The 14515-nt window shown below is 35.3% G+C and overlaps 1 protein-coding gene across 1 annotated transcript in view; it reads left to right on the top strand.

Annotated features, from left to right (window-relative positions):
• Positions 1–14515, top strand: part of Sugct (succinyl-CoA:glutarate-CoA transferase) — an 808498-nt gene that overhangs the window by 101387 nt on the left and 692596 nt on the right. The window contains exon 7 of the mRNA XM_004629655.2: positions 3590–3681. Coding sequence (XP_004629712.1) covers positions 3590–3681 — 92 coding nt within the window. The remainder of the gene's footprint in view (positions 1–3589; positions 3682–14515) is intronic.

The following is a 14515-nucleotide window of genomic DNA, read 5'->3' as shown; positions in this document are numbered from 1 at the left end:
AGAGAGACAGAGAGACAGAGAGATATGATAGACAGGTATTCCTCTCTTCTCTACAACCTCCTTCATTTTCCTCATCCCTTTAATATAAAGAACTAACATGCTTAAATTTTTTTCTCCTTAATTTTTGATACAGTTGTTTTTGACATTATAGAGCTAAATATAAAGTTTAAAAAACCTGTTTGCACCCCATGATTATCTATTTTTCAGCTCTTTGTAAATTTTTAATAAATAATTACATTTTTCCCATTCTCAAAAGGATAATTTTAGCTATCTACTGTTTTGATGTCAGTTCTCTACTTTAAAACTCTGTGTATTGACAAGGATATTTGTAGATGGTATTGGTAGTATTTTTGACTCATATTACAGAAAAAATGTGCTAATATTATTACTATCTGCTTTTTGTATGATGAATAAATATAAGTTTCCAAGCACAAAAGTATCAATTTTATACTCTTAACATAATTTCACTGTTTAGAAGATTTACTCTCACCACTTCAACCTTAAAGCAGTTTTCTTTTTGTTAGTGTTGATATTCTATGGCAAATGTAAGCATATATATTGTTGGTACAGTGATTGAAAATATTTATTGATTAATGTTTAGTTAGTGCTCTTTGTAGAACATACTTTACTTATGCTGTCTTATCAAGTTAAATCCTCAAAACAAATCTGTGAGATAAATGCAAATATCTCCATTTAAAAGATAAACACATGGGATGTCTGGGAAATTAAAAAATTGTCAAAGTTTTAGTAGTTGGCAAAGCTATAATTTTAATCCAGATTGTTTTTAATCCCAATTTACATTCTTTTTTTCTACAATGCCTACTGCTTGCAGTGAGAGTAACTATTTATATAAGTCTTTAATAGAAATACTTGGAAGTTGCAATTTAAAGTAATTAGGATATTTGTGCCTTCTCCTTGTACATTGAACAAAAGGAGAATTTGTATCACAAGGCAACGATGCTGCGCTTTTATTTAGTAAGCTGTTTGTTTTCTGAGCATATTTTCTTTAGGCCTTTTATTTAGAAGACTTTGTGTGGATGTGTGCTGATGGTAAGGGCCTCTGTTTGTCCCTTTTGAGGGATTTGGGCTTCTGGCCAAAAGCAACTCCTGATTTTTCCATCCTGGGGAGCACTGAAGCTGCCCCCTTCTGTTAGCTTCTGGTTGAGATAGCAGGTGGTCCCAGAGCATGCGGGGAGGCCCTGACTTGGGCTGGCAGCTTCTCTCTGCTCCAGGGCACCTGCACTATGCCTGGACTACCTGTGGTTTGAAAACTGTTGTGTTGAAAGCGAAGCCTGGGCTGGGGTTCCATTTCCAGCTGCAAACCAGATTGCCCCAAAATTCATTCTCAAAAGCTTGCCATCATTTCTGCATTTCTGAGTGAAAAGTATGGACTTTTACTATGTTTTTCTTTATGTTTCTCTTCATATCCATTTTTGCTTTTCTCAGATTTAAAAACGGATAGTTCAAATTTACAAATTTAATTTTTGATTTGGAAGTCAACATTGTCTTATATGAATCCAGGCATATGAGTTTTTAAAAAAGATCTTATTAATTCACCACCATATAATAATAGTTTTAACTGAAAAATAAATATAGTGAAAGAAGACTCAATAATTATTAAAGTTGGCTGATGGGCATATTATAAATTCTTCCCATGTTTGCTTGACATTTTCTGTGCTAAAACATGAGAGACATGTTATAACATATTTACTCACTAATAATGATACATATCCCTTAAACTATTTCTATAAGTGATAGTTTTATCCAATGATTTTATTTTATTTATTTTCCTAATAAAGACTATTCTGGTATTAAATGCATCTGGATAGGTTAATCAGTGATTAGATCATTTAATGGCTCACTTGAATTTCTGAATTCACTCACATTAAATTAAACTTAATTAATTAATTTTTGTATTTTAGGGAAGGGTCTACAGGGTGTTCAGGGTCTCACCACTAGATCGGACTCATAGTGATCCACCTGTTTACATCCTCCCAAGAGCTGGGATACAGGTGCACAACACCTCATCCAGTCTCAATTGCTGTCTCAGTGTGCCACAGGGGTGGGGCTAGCACAGCAGGCTGGGGGATTGAAACCCTAGCCCCTTAACCTGCTTGCAGGTGCTTTAATTCACTGAGCTATTTGGCCGGCTGTCTCACATTTTATAGATTGTTTTTGAATTTTGTTTTTTGAGCAGCCAGTGTTCATTCTTTCAATAGAAGATTTTTAAACACTGTTTAATGTGGTCGCATTAAGAAATGAGTCTAGGGGGCCAGGGAGATGGCTCAGTGGAATAAGTGCTTCCCTAGCAGGCACAAGGGTCTGAGTTCAATCCCCGGTTCCGCCAAAAAAAAAAAAGAAAAAAAAGAAATGAGTCTAATAGAAATGTCTGGAGTGTTCATTTTAGTAGGAAGGAGACAAAATAAATAACTATGTATGGTAATGAGGTCTATGAAGGCAGTATAATTGAGTAAAGGGGATTAAAAGTGTGAAGTGACAGTGCTTTGTTGTGCAGATTAATCAGGGAAAGTCTATCTGGTGGCAATCTGGGGGATTCCAGACAGAGGAGTGGAACAGGCATCTGTGGGTGCTGGCAGGCTGAGCAGAAGGGTGCCACAGACATCTTCATTTGTTTACTCTGGCTGATAAATGGGATTTGGAGATAGCTTCATGTTTCTTTTGATACAGCCTTATTACTTATCAGTACCAAGACTGAAGAGCCCAAGAAAATATTTTTGTATTCTTTTGATTCTTGCCCCTGTCCCCTTCCCTCTCCTATTTCAAAAAGAAAAAGAAACTTGACACCTTTGAAAAATTGTTCTATTCTTGTCCAAATTTTGTTATTTCGATATTCTTTGAGAAAATATGTAAGTAGGACCTGGGGAGCCATGCTTCCCTCACTTTGTATGTTATCATGTGCAGATGTAGAGGAGCAGATGCTTCCTGGTGCCTGGGAGGTAAGTGACAAAGTGAATCATGCTAAGATAGAAAGGGGTAAGGAGTGGTGGAGGCTGCATAAAATTGGAGACTTCATGCCCTGTGTAAGGGAGAGATCTGTTTTCACCTCAGATTGTTGTATATGATAATATGGGCCTAGCTTTGAATGTATTTAAATTTTTTTCAACAAAAGATGTTCATGCATTTGCATATTATGTATTACTGCCTCATTTTTTTTTTTTCTTTTTGAGACAGGGTCTTGCTATGCAGCTCAGGCTGGCCTTGAGCTCACTTTGTAGCCCATGCTGGTCTTGGACTTGCAGCTACCCTCTGCTTCAGCCTCCCAAGTGTGCACCACCATGCCTGGCTGTTACCTCTTGTTTTTTAATTGTTAATAGCTAAATAAAATCACTTCAAAACATTCTATAGGTTAAACAAAGTAATTATGCAGGTGGGATCTGACCAGTAAGTCAGCAGTTAACTTTCTCTTGGTAAAACATAGTAATTCATTCTTCCTGTCTCCTTCAGGAGATCAGATAGATCTCACAGGAACACAGTGCTGCAAGATTTCTGGAAACGTGGCTTTGACACATTTTTGTACAATGGTGTTGGTGCACCTGTGTGGTTCTGACTGTGTCTCTTCTTGTTTCAGGGTATGGTCACACAGGTCCCATGTCGCAGCGAGCTGGTTATGATTCTATTGCCTCTGCTATTTCTGGCCTGATGCACATCACAGGCCCTGAGGTAGGTATCCTTCTAGGAATAATCATAATATTTCTCTTTATATGTTCTAGGGAAAATTTTCTCTTTACTAACCCATAGGATTAAACTTGAATTAATCTTAGAAGGAAACCAGGGAAAGTAAATGGCTTATTAAACTGAAACAGAAGTAAGTTCATTGCAAATGTAAGCTTCAAAATAACCCCATGGAAAAGTAATATTTTTAGCAATAAGCAATACATCAAGTGGTAAACACACTCTTTCGTATTTATTATATTGGTTAAGTTTAATCATTTTCGTGTGAGTTTAGGAATTTTTTTAATTTAAAGAGAAAAAACAAAAAAAAAAAAAACCAAGAACAAAGACAATAATGAAGTAACATAAACTTTAGGATTTTTTTTCCCCTGCAAAATAGAATGGCTGACTAGATAGATTATAGATGTCCATTTTTTTTTTTTTGGTGGTACCAGGGATTGAACTCAGGACCTTGATCTTGCCAGGCAAGCACTTATTCCACTGAGCTCTCTCTTTGGCCCTGCTAAATGTCCCTTTTCACTAGAGTGCCTGCATTTGCTAAACAAATATAGCTGAGGGTCTATTTTTTCCTGGAGATATTATAAATTTTTACATATTTAGAAATTTGTTACAAAGCTTTACATATAATTGAATCTGATTTTTCATATGTAAAGTATGTAGCAGGTCAAAATTTGGTGGTTAGATTAAAAAACAACTCATCATGAAAACAATAAAGTAAACAAAAAATGAACATGAAATCCTAATAAATAAAAATACTAAGGAGCATGTATTTCAAAACCAACTGGATTGGTAGTCTTAAAAACTTGCTTCAACATGTGTTCCTTCCTAAAATCACCTTCTTCAGTTAATTCTCTGGATGTGTTGATGAAATTTTGGGGTAAACCAAGGCAGGGAAACCACAACTCTTTGCCAGTTTTTAGGTTCCTGTTTAGAATTCAAAGCTGTTGTGTGGCTTTAGTGTCTTCAAAATACAAGTCTTTTGAACTCCATCCTCTGTTTTATTTAAGTCACAGAAATACAATTTATGTGGCTTTTTCTTAAAATGTTCAAGTTATCAGTTCTCTTCCCATCCATTGCAAGAAGGGAACATAAACAATGAACATCTCTCTTGGCTCCCAAGACATAATTATTGTGAGTACTTTTATTTAAGAGTACTGGACTCAATTTGGAATATGTGAAAACATCAGAGCCTTTTGTTTTTGTTACTGAGATGCTAAAATGAATGAAAAACTACTGAGATGAAGGATTGCTGTGGATTTATTAGTACACTGCACTGTGTTCTGACTGTACAATCACACAGCATGTGTTCAACCTTAGTTTACCAGTGGACAACAGCTTTTATCTCTTCTTGTCTTATGTTACTTGTATGATTTTTTTCTTTTAAATAGATTGTAAGTCTAATATACAGTATAAATCTTAAAACAAAAATTAAGATTAAGCAATATTCAGAAAATTAAATGCTAATTAAAAATTTAGTGTTTCAAAGCAATTCAATTAAGAAAAAGGTTTCATGATAGCAAAGAATTACTAGGAATAAAACATAAGATAAATGCTGGAATGGCAAATAAATGATCAGCACTGCTAACAGTTTGGGGATAGGATATTGCACAAAGTTCTAGTGTGTTGGGGACATGGATAATGTCCATACCACTTACTGGTGTCCAGGAGTCACTTGTAGGACTGAGCTACTGCTATTTCCTTGATATCCACCCTGTAAACCTGGACAGAATCATGACCCATAGAGTGCAGGAGAAGGCCATTTGTAGAGTATGCTGATGGAAATATCTTGCTGTTGTACACAAAAGAATAACTGAAAGACTGTTTTTGTTTACCTCTTATTCTCCTGTGTTTAATTGTTTGCCCTATTTGGTGGGCTCTTTCCATTCTCATTCATGGAGTTGTGGTCATTTTGCTTTCTCTCTAGAACATCTTTTAGTAGTCTGCGTAGGTTTGGCTTTGTCATCATGAAATTCTTAAGTTGTTGTTTGTCATGAAAGTATTTTACTTCTCCATTATACTTGAAAGAGAGTTTTGCAGGGTTTATCAGTCTGGGTTGGAATTTGTTTTCTTGCAAGACTTGAAGTACTTTGCTCCATGCTCTTCTTGCCTTGATGGTTTTTGAAGAGAAATCTGCCGTTATCCTGATGGGTTTTCCTTTATTTATTTATTTATTTATTTCATAATTTTTTGAGAAACAAATAGCAATGAGACAGTCTCAAATCAAATTGATGGGACAGTTTCAATAATTAACACATTGCATACATTCTTCCTAGTGGTTAATTGCTTTACAAGATGTGGACATGATATTCTATTTACAAACACCATTAGAACAAATCCCTCTATTCTTTAAGAGAATGTAACTATATATCTATCCTAACCACTTTGAATACACAGATACAAAATGGACATTCATCTGTATCCCCTTTTTTTGTTTAGTTCTATTATTTGAATATTATAGGTGTGTAAACTCAGCAAAATATTCTAAAAGAATCCAGTAGCCCATAATAGTTTTGGGTCTTCTGCTTGACTGGCAATGTCAGAAATTGTTGACCTGAGTCTCCTATAGCTCAACATAACAGCATGGCTTTACTTTTTATATTTTATTTTTATACTTTTCTGCTGGATGGTTAAGACCAAGGTAAAACAGGACCTATGCAACAAGAGTTGTAGCTTTTGGGTCTGATAAGGTCAGTAAAATCCCCTCAGGATTTATCCTGAGATCCTGTACCTCAGATTGTAGAACCTTTGTCAGTATCAGCCATGTGGATGAGTCACGGCCATTTCTTGGTCAGTGTGCTCTCTGTGAAAGCCTGAGAGAATGTTTTCTCTCCATGTGACTCTCCTTAGGCACACTCTACATCATTGATTACTTTCCTCTTTGGCCCCATAATCTCCTTGGTCAGAAAATTTGGGACACTACGGAGTTACATGATGTAACAGTACAAGTTCTCATATGTCCTGAGTCTTAATTGACCTTGGAAGGCTAGGGCCAAAATGTTGGCTTTGGGTTTTCCTTTAAACGTGATCTGTTTCTTTTCTTTAGTGGCTTTTAGTATACTGTTCATGTACATTTCTGGGTTCTTGATTATTATATGTCTGGATGTGGTTTTAATTGGGTTGATGTTATTTGGAATTTTATATGCTTCAGTTACTTGAATGTTAGATAGATTCCCCATATTTGGAAAGTTTTCTGCTATTACTTCCTTCTGTATTATTTTTTATCATTTGTATTGATTCCTTTCTTTTCATTGTTGCTTATTAGTCTCATGTTGTTCGTCTTTGCATCATCTTGCAGGTATTGAATTATTTTTTCCTGCGTCCTAGTTGTTTTTAAGAGATCTTTTCTTACTTTTTCACTAGCTGCAATTGTGTCTTTAAGGTCTGAAAGTCTACTTTTACTTTCATTAAAATGGTTTTGCCAGCTTGTGATTGAGGTTTTAAATTCCTGTATATCACTTTGGAACTGCTTCATGCATTCTGTTTCTTTCCTATATTGCTTATTCAAGGATTCCATCATTTTTATATGCTGCTCTATTTTTATCAGTGTTTTTAGAAGCACTTAGTATTTTTTTCAGTATAGTTTTTTTTTTTTACTTCAGAAATTATTTCTGATTTGATTTCCTCTATACCTTTCTGCAGTTGTTTCTTTACTTCTGACACTATTATTTCAGAGATTTCAGGTGTGTGATTTCCAATTTCTTCTATGCTAGTGTTTTCTGTATTTGTTGTGGGTGGGCTCAGGGCTTGAGGCTGCATTTTGTTCCTTCTTTGTCATTTTTGTATGCCACTGTTTTCTGACCTTTGGTGTAGAGCTTAGATAGAGTTATTACCTTAGCACCAGGTCCAGATCTATGAAGTTCAGATTCCTCCAGGTGGGTGTAGCTTGGGTCTGGCTACTGTGCTCCACTTCTTCCTGCTGCAGCACTTGGAGGTGAACCATCTGTGCCATTCTGGCAAGATGTTCTACTCCTGAATCAGCTGGGTTCATCTTGCCTGTAGTCTCTTTGCAGGGAATTCTTTTGGAGGTTTAACACTGGGCCTGGGCTATTGGTTGAATGAGAATCCGGTGGCCCCGGGTCATTTCACTGCCATGTTGGGCCTGCACTCTGGGTCAAATGAGGATCAAGCAGGCCCTGGGTGGTCTCACTCACATGCCGGGCCTGGGCTCTGGGTAGAATGAGGATCTGGCAGGCCAGGCTTGCTCTCTATGTTCAATGAGGATCAGGCGGGCACCAGATGGTCTTACTCACATAATGAGCCTATGCTCTGGGTCTGTACGATTTTTATTTAAGCAAATAATAATGTTTATTGAACACTCAGTAGGTGCCATACATTGTTTTACATACTACAACTATTAAATAATAAACTAGATAATAGTTTATTTCTACTCAATCCATGTTATAGTGTTGTTATGTAAGATTCATATTTGCTAATGAACATAAAGTCTGATTTTGAGTACCTAGACCTTGATAGATGTTTTACTAATGTTATTATCTCCTTATCCTCATACTGCTCTTATCAGGTGAATGTTACAATATAGAGAATAGACCACTTGGCATAGTGACCCAGCACTGCACCAAGAGTCAGTGTCCCTGATTCTAATTCACTCCTGTTTAATGTTTACTGACTACCTAAAATGGGCCTGTCTCAGTTACTTTTCCCTCACTCCTGGAACTAAATACCCAACACCCAAAATTAAGGAAAGAAAGCTTAATTTATCTCATAGCTTAAGGAGGTTTCAGTCCATAGTTGGCTGTCTGCAAGGCAGAGTGGCACATGGTAGAGGGCAACAATTCATGGCAGTGGAAAACAGCAAAACAGCAAGAGCAAAATGGCAGGAGCAAAAAGGTAGCAGCAGCAGCAGCAGCAGCAACAACAACAACAGAGAGGCAATCCTGCCTCCCTCCCTTACATTGCATTCAGGTTATCTGTCCTAGGGTGGGTGTAGCACTCACACCCATAATTGAATCATGAATTAATCACAAACTCTAGAAGTCTGCCCATGACTGCATGAGGTTTTGGGGAGACAACTAGAGACAAACTATAGCAGGGCTTTATAGAATAGGTGCATTGGAGTAAACACCATGGTGTTTTATTTGGCTATTTTGCTCTATCTCAATGTATAGAAGAGAGCCCTATGATACACTTAATAAATGTATATCAAGTGAATAAATGAGTATATAGACTGTGTGGTGTGATCTTGTATATATCATGTAGTTTCCTATGTTTTAGTGACTTGGATCTGGAAGCAAAGCTCATATACTTCCTCTACAAGACACTGTAGAGAGCAAATAACATTTAATGAAAAGGCTGAAATTGTATATAATGTTAGGTCATAAACATAAGAACCATTAGTTTCTTAATATACCTAAGATTCCTGAACTCCTCTCACATTCATTTGTGAGTCAATCCCACAAATATTCACGTTTAGCAATGTGTCAAGTGCTTCTGATAGAGGTGGTGTGTGGACCACATTTGAAACATAGTTATATCTTTATTATTAAGAATTTTTTATCAATCAGTATGGATAATTCTCAAAATAGTTGAAATTTCATTTGATCAAACTATACATTTGTTGGATATATTCCTGAAGGAATTAATGACATCACACTATAGTGATATGTACAAACCCATGCTTAAAACAGCACAGCCACAGTAACTGAAAATAAAGAAAATGTATATGTACACAGTGTGTTTTCTTTGAAACTTAAAGGAAGAATGGGTTTGAATTATTTGTATGAAAATGAACGGATCTCAAGATTATCTAAGTGAAATAAGTTAGACACAGAAAGTTAAATATTGCATAGTTTCTCTTATAGTGGGAACACAATGAATTAAAACATAAAATAAAGGCAAAAGTTTTGGAGCAGGAGAGGGGATCAGTGGATATGGGTAGAAGAAGTATGAGTGGGTGGGGGAAAATAATGGAAAATGCTTCAGATTTGCTAAATATGTACCAATTCTCCCAGATGAATGCAGCTTTCCTATACTGGAAACATACCACTAATAACATTTATAGAAACTGGGTCCAGGAAATCCTTTTATAAGTACCAGATATTCCTTCATAGATAAAAAATTAAAGACTTACCTAAAAACCTTCTTGAAGTCTATATTCTATTCTTAAGTTATACAGTGAACAAAATCGTATTAAGTTGTTTTTTCATATCCATGGAACTGTGTCAATAAATTACTCAGAAGAGAGTATATGTTCTTTGATACATGTGGAATACACAGAGGGGATTGGGAACAAAATGAGTAAATGTGAGGGACTGGAAAGTAAATGGTTCTCATATATGTAATATGTATTCTAAAAAGTAGTTTATCATAAGTTATAATACACTTAAACTTCAAGAACAATGACACTGATAAAACAATAAAGAAAGGTATATTCATTGTATGTACATAGTGTTATATTAGGTGTTACAGTGTTATCTTAGGTACATTAGATAGTTACTATAAGTAGTAATTTAGTTGACTAAGTCACAAATATGCTTGTGGAAAAATAAAAAATGGCATAAAATTAAGTGATATATAGCAGATAAAATAAAGTTCTCTTTTTATTGCTGATAAAAATCTTTGGAAAACCCATGAGTTTTATGATCCTAGGGGTTTGGTGCTGTGTACTCTGTGTGTGTGTGTGTTTGTGAGTGAAAGAGAGAGAGACAGACAGAGACAGAGAGAGAGTGAGAGTGAGAGAGAACATTGGCAATGCACATTCATTTCTCTTGGTGTGCTTAGGAATGGAATTGATGAGTCACAGCTTAGAAATGTTTAGCTTTAGTAGACTGCCTGTTATCTAAATGGAGGCAATTTATTCTTTATCAGCAATATATGAGAGCTTTATTCCTATTAACTCTCGATGATGTTAGTCTTTTAAATTTTAGGCATTTTAGTTGATTAATCGTGGTTTCTTATTGTTCTTTGAGTCTGTATTTCCCAGAAGAGTAAATATATACATATCTTCCTATTCTTAATAGTTATTTGGATATCTATATAAATGGTATGTACAAGCCGTGTCCATCATTTTTATTTGAGTACTGATTTTTTTGTGATTTTTTTCTATATTTTGAATATAAGTATTTGCCAGATGTCTATATGACTGATATTTTCTCCAGTCTTTGGCTTTCCATTTCATTATTAAAATGGTGTCACTTGCTGAAAGTTTCAAATTTTCTTTATTTTTTCTTTTATGGATCATCTCAATCATTAAATATTATAGGGATTATGAGTTCTTGAGCATGTCAGTACAATATCTTTCCTTGATTTTAATCTTATTTATTATATATATTAATATCTAGTAAGAGAAATTAATTTTTTTTTGGTAACAGGGATCGAACTTGAGACCTTGTGTTTGCCAGGCATGTGCTTATGCTTCTGAGCTATATCTCTGGCCTGAAATTGATCTGTATTAAATAATTATGTTCCTTAATTCATTGCTTTCCTAAGATGACATACTTGAACATAGCTGGCTATTGATTAATCAGTTAATGGTGCAATAAATTTTCAGTTTTATTTTAATTTACTTTAAACATGATTTTATAAATAACACATATTCCTTATAAAACAGTTATATAATGCAGAAAATAATAGAGAAGAAAACAATAAACAATCATAAACTCATCATTCCTAGAAAGTCTCACTTAGAAGTTCCCAGAAATAAAATTCAATGAGCATCAAACCAGACATCTTCATGGGTTTATGTGTGACCATATTCAGAGGACATGATGAATAAAACTCATTTATGATAACATTACAATATTATTGCTCATATAGATATTAAATTTCATTGAATTTAATGATAAAGTAATTGGTTGAAGTGAAATGGAAAGTTTTTTTTTCCAAAATTGGCTAAATATTTCTAATTGTTATTAAACTATGGTTAAAACATGAGATCATGAAAACTTGAAAGTGATAGAATCATTTCATGTTTCTTTACCTACATGTTCAATTTTAAATATGCATTGGTTTATGCTAGAAAAGGTAATTACCGTTCTTACATTTCTTCCACATCTCTTTCCTGTCTTCACAATTGTTGTGGATTAAATACTCTGGTTAGAGAAAGTTTACTTAATGGAAAATTACTTTTGCTTTGTTACTATTGTTCAATACCTTTACTTACCGTACTCTGATCCTATCTAAAAGTTCCATAACTTTTGAGTCCTGTGCTAGAACAATAATATCCCTGCTTTGAAGGTGCCATTCAAAAGTATGGAGTAGAAGGACATGATGGGGTTGCGGGTAATTACCATTGGAGGGAGGGAAGTTGGAGGGAAGTTATGGTAGGAGGCCAATCTCACATGAGTATTCCCAGCAGATCCTGGCAGTAACTTTGGTCATGGCTCTGGGCCAGAAGCTTCTTCCTTTAAAAGTATAGTAATTTCGTGGACTTTTCTCAGTTGTCATAGTTACTTTCTTATTGCTGGGACATAATACCTGATGCCCACAACTGGAAAGAGAAACAGCTTATTTTGCTGATTGCTTTTAGAGGTTTCAGTCTAGAGTCAGCCAGCTCCAAGCCAGGAAAGATGGCAAAGGAGGCTTGCCCAGGGCGTAGCAGAGAGGAAGCAGTAGAGAGCAGGGGACAGAGGAGAGAGGCAATGTACTCTTCCTGGCCGCAACCCCAGTGACCCACCTGTCTCATGATGATGTTTAGCTCTAGTGTCGCTTCCCGTGATCCCAGCATCTGCACGATGCCCTGCCTCTGAGCATGTGATATTCGGATATAAGCCATAATGCCACGGTTGGTTATTTCCTCTTTCATTGTGTTCTCCCATGTTTCTTAAAGGTTTTTGGTGGGATTTTTTTTTTTTTGTTTATTTATTCATTTACTTTAGTGCCTGGAATTAAACTCAGGATCTTGCACTTGCCAGTCAAGCACTGTCCTGCTGAGCTATATCCAGCCTCTTCATGGAAATTTGTTGATGAAATCCATGAGTATTTTATGAGTAGCCCCTCATTCTTCTGTTTTTGAACTTTGCCTTTTGGAGTTATAAACTGTTTCCTTTCCCGTGTTTGGTTATTATTAAGATCATGTCTATAACCTAGGAAAAATAGACCAATAAAAAACATAGAGAAAGATGTTTGTGAGTTGGCATAGTTCTGCTTTAGTATGTATCCTCCCCACTAGAAAATGGGAAATTTTCAACTCTGCTTTTATTTTCTTGAATGAAATGATATTTTATAACATTTGATTTATTTATTAACATTATAGTTCTTTGTAAGTGTTTCAATATAAGAAAGTCTGAAGAATAAACTATACATTGATCAGTGATAGTTTTATTATAAAAATGTTTGGAAAACATGTTTTGGCATAGCTTCCAAGCAATGTAAGATATTTTGCAAAATATAGCAAATTTTTTCCTGAGAATATTCCAATAAAATTATTGCAGGAGTGAGAAATAGTAGCCCTCAATACAGTTGTATTTTTAGAATTAATAATATATCAGTCTTTTAATTTCTAAACACCCTTCAGAAAAGTATTATATAATAGGTACTTGCTTTATTAAAACTTACTAAAACTAATGAAAAAGTAAACTGTGTTAATGTACTAAGGTTTGGAAATAAGGCAATTTTGCTTTTTTGTTGAAGCAGTTTTTTTATATATATATAAAAATCACTTGTATGATACAACCTCAGAGCTCCACAGAGTTCAAATCTAGGCTCTTCCATTGTTTGTCTGTGTAACTTTAGACAAGCTATCATGCATGTTTCCATTTTTTATCATCTGTGAGCTGAAGACACACAAATATTTCTAGTGGAGGCTGTGAGTAGTATACCTATTAGGCACCTATTTAGTAGTGCCTAAATAAGAGATTTACAATAAATAGACTGCTTGAATTAGTGTCCTGCTAAAGAGGTTCAGTCCTGAATGAGTGACATCACTTTTGGGTTGCTCGAACAACTTTATAATAGGTCCATTTACTCTCTAACTCCTGAGCCTCCTTGTTCTTTATAGTGAAATTCTACTTTATTCTTATTAATTTGTTTGTTATTTGTATTCACTTTTAAAATATAAGCTCTATGTGGAGAGTCCTGGTTTGTTACTTTATCCTCCACATTTAGAGCAATTTCTGGAATATAGCTTTCAAAACTTAAATAGTGATCGACTGAAACATTTAAGTACATTTACATGTTTAAAAACAATTAGATTCTGGGTTAGTTCAGTAAAACTGGAAATATATTTAGAGAAAATAAGCTATGATTTTTCTCTATTTCAAGCTGATTTGTTGATTGAACTGGCTGCTCATTTTAGTTTAATTAGTTCAACTTGAATTGGATGAATAAATTCCATCTCTAGTAACTGAAATTACTACTACTGACATTTCTTACTGATGCTCACTTGATATTTCAGCTGTTATCTGCAGAAATTATTTCAGACTGTTGCTCTGCTTTCCTCTTTTCCCTCTACACCCCTACACAGAAGGTAACCCAATACAGCCAAAGTCACCTATCCAACTTGCTAGAGGAATGCAAATATCCTCAAATTCCTATGAAACTTCTTTTTCTAGTAAGGGCTGGCCAAATAGCTGACGATTAAAATGCCTGCAAGCAGGCGCAGGGGCCCAGGGTTTGATCCTGCCCTGCTGGCGACGCCCCTGGGGTGCACTGGGATGGAGATTGAGCCTGGGCTTGGCAGTGCATGCCTGTAATTCCAGCTCTTAGGAGGCTGTAAACAAGCGGATCACTACAAGTTGGATCTAGTAGTGAGATCCTGAACACCTTGTAGACCCTTCCCTAAAATACAAAAAAAAAAAAAAAAAGATACTTCTTTTTTTTTCCCATAATTTTATTGAGAAACAAATAGCAATGAGACAGTTTCAAA

The sequence above is a fragment of the Octodon degus genome, unplaced genomic scaffold (assembly GCF_000260255.1).
Source record: "Octodon degus isolate 3935 unplaced genomic scaffold, OctDeg1.0 scaffold00031, whole genome shotgun sequence".
Lineage (NCBI taxonomy): Eukaryota > Metazoa > Chordata > Mammalia > Rodentia > Octodontidae > Octodon > Octodon degus.
Note: the sequence above shows the minus strand (reverse complement) of the source record. Positions and strands in the feature narration are given on the sequence as shown.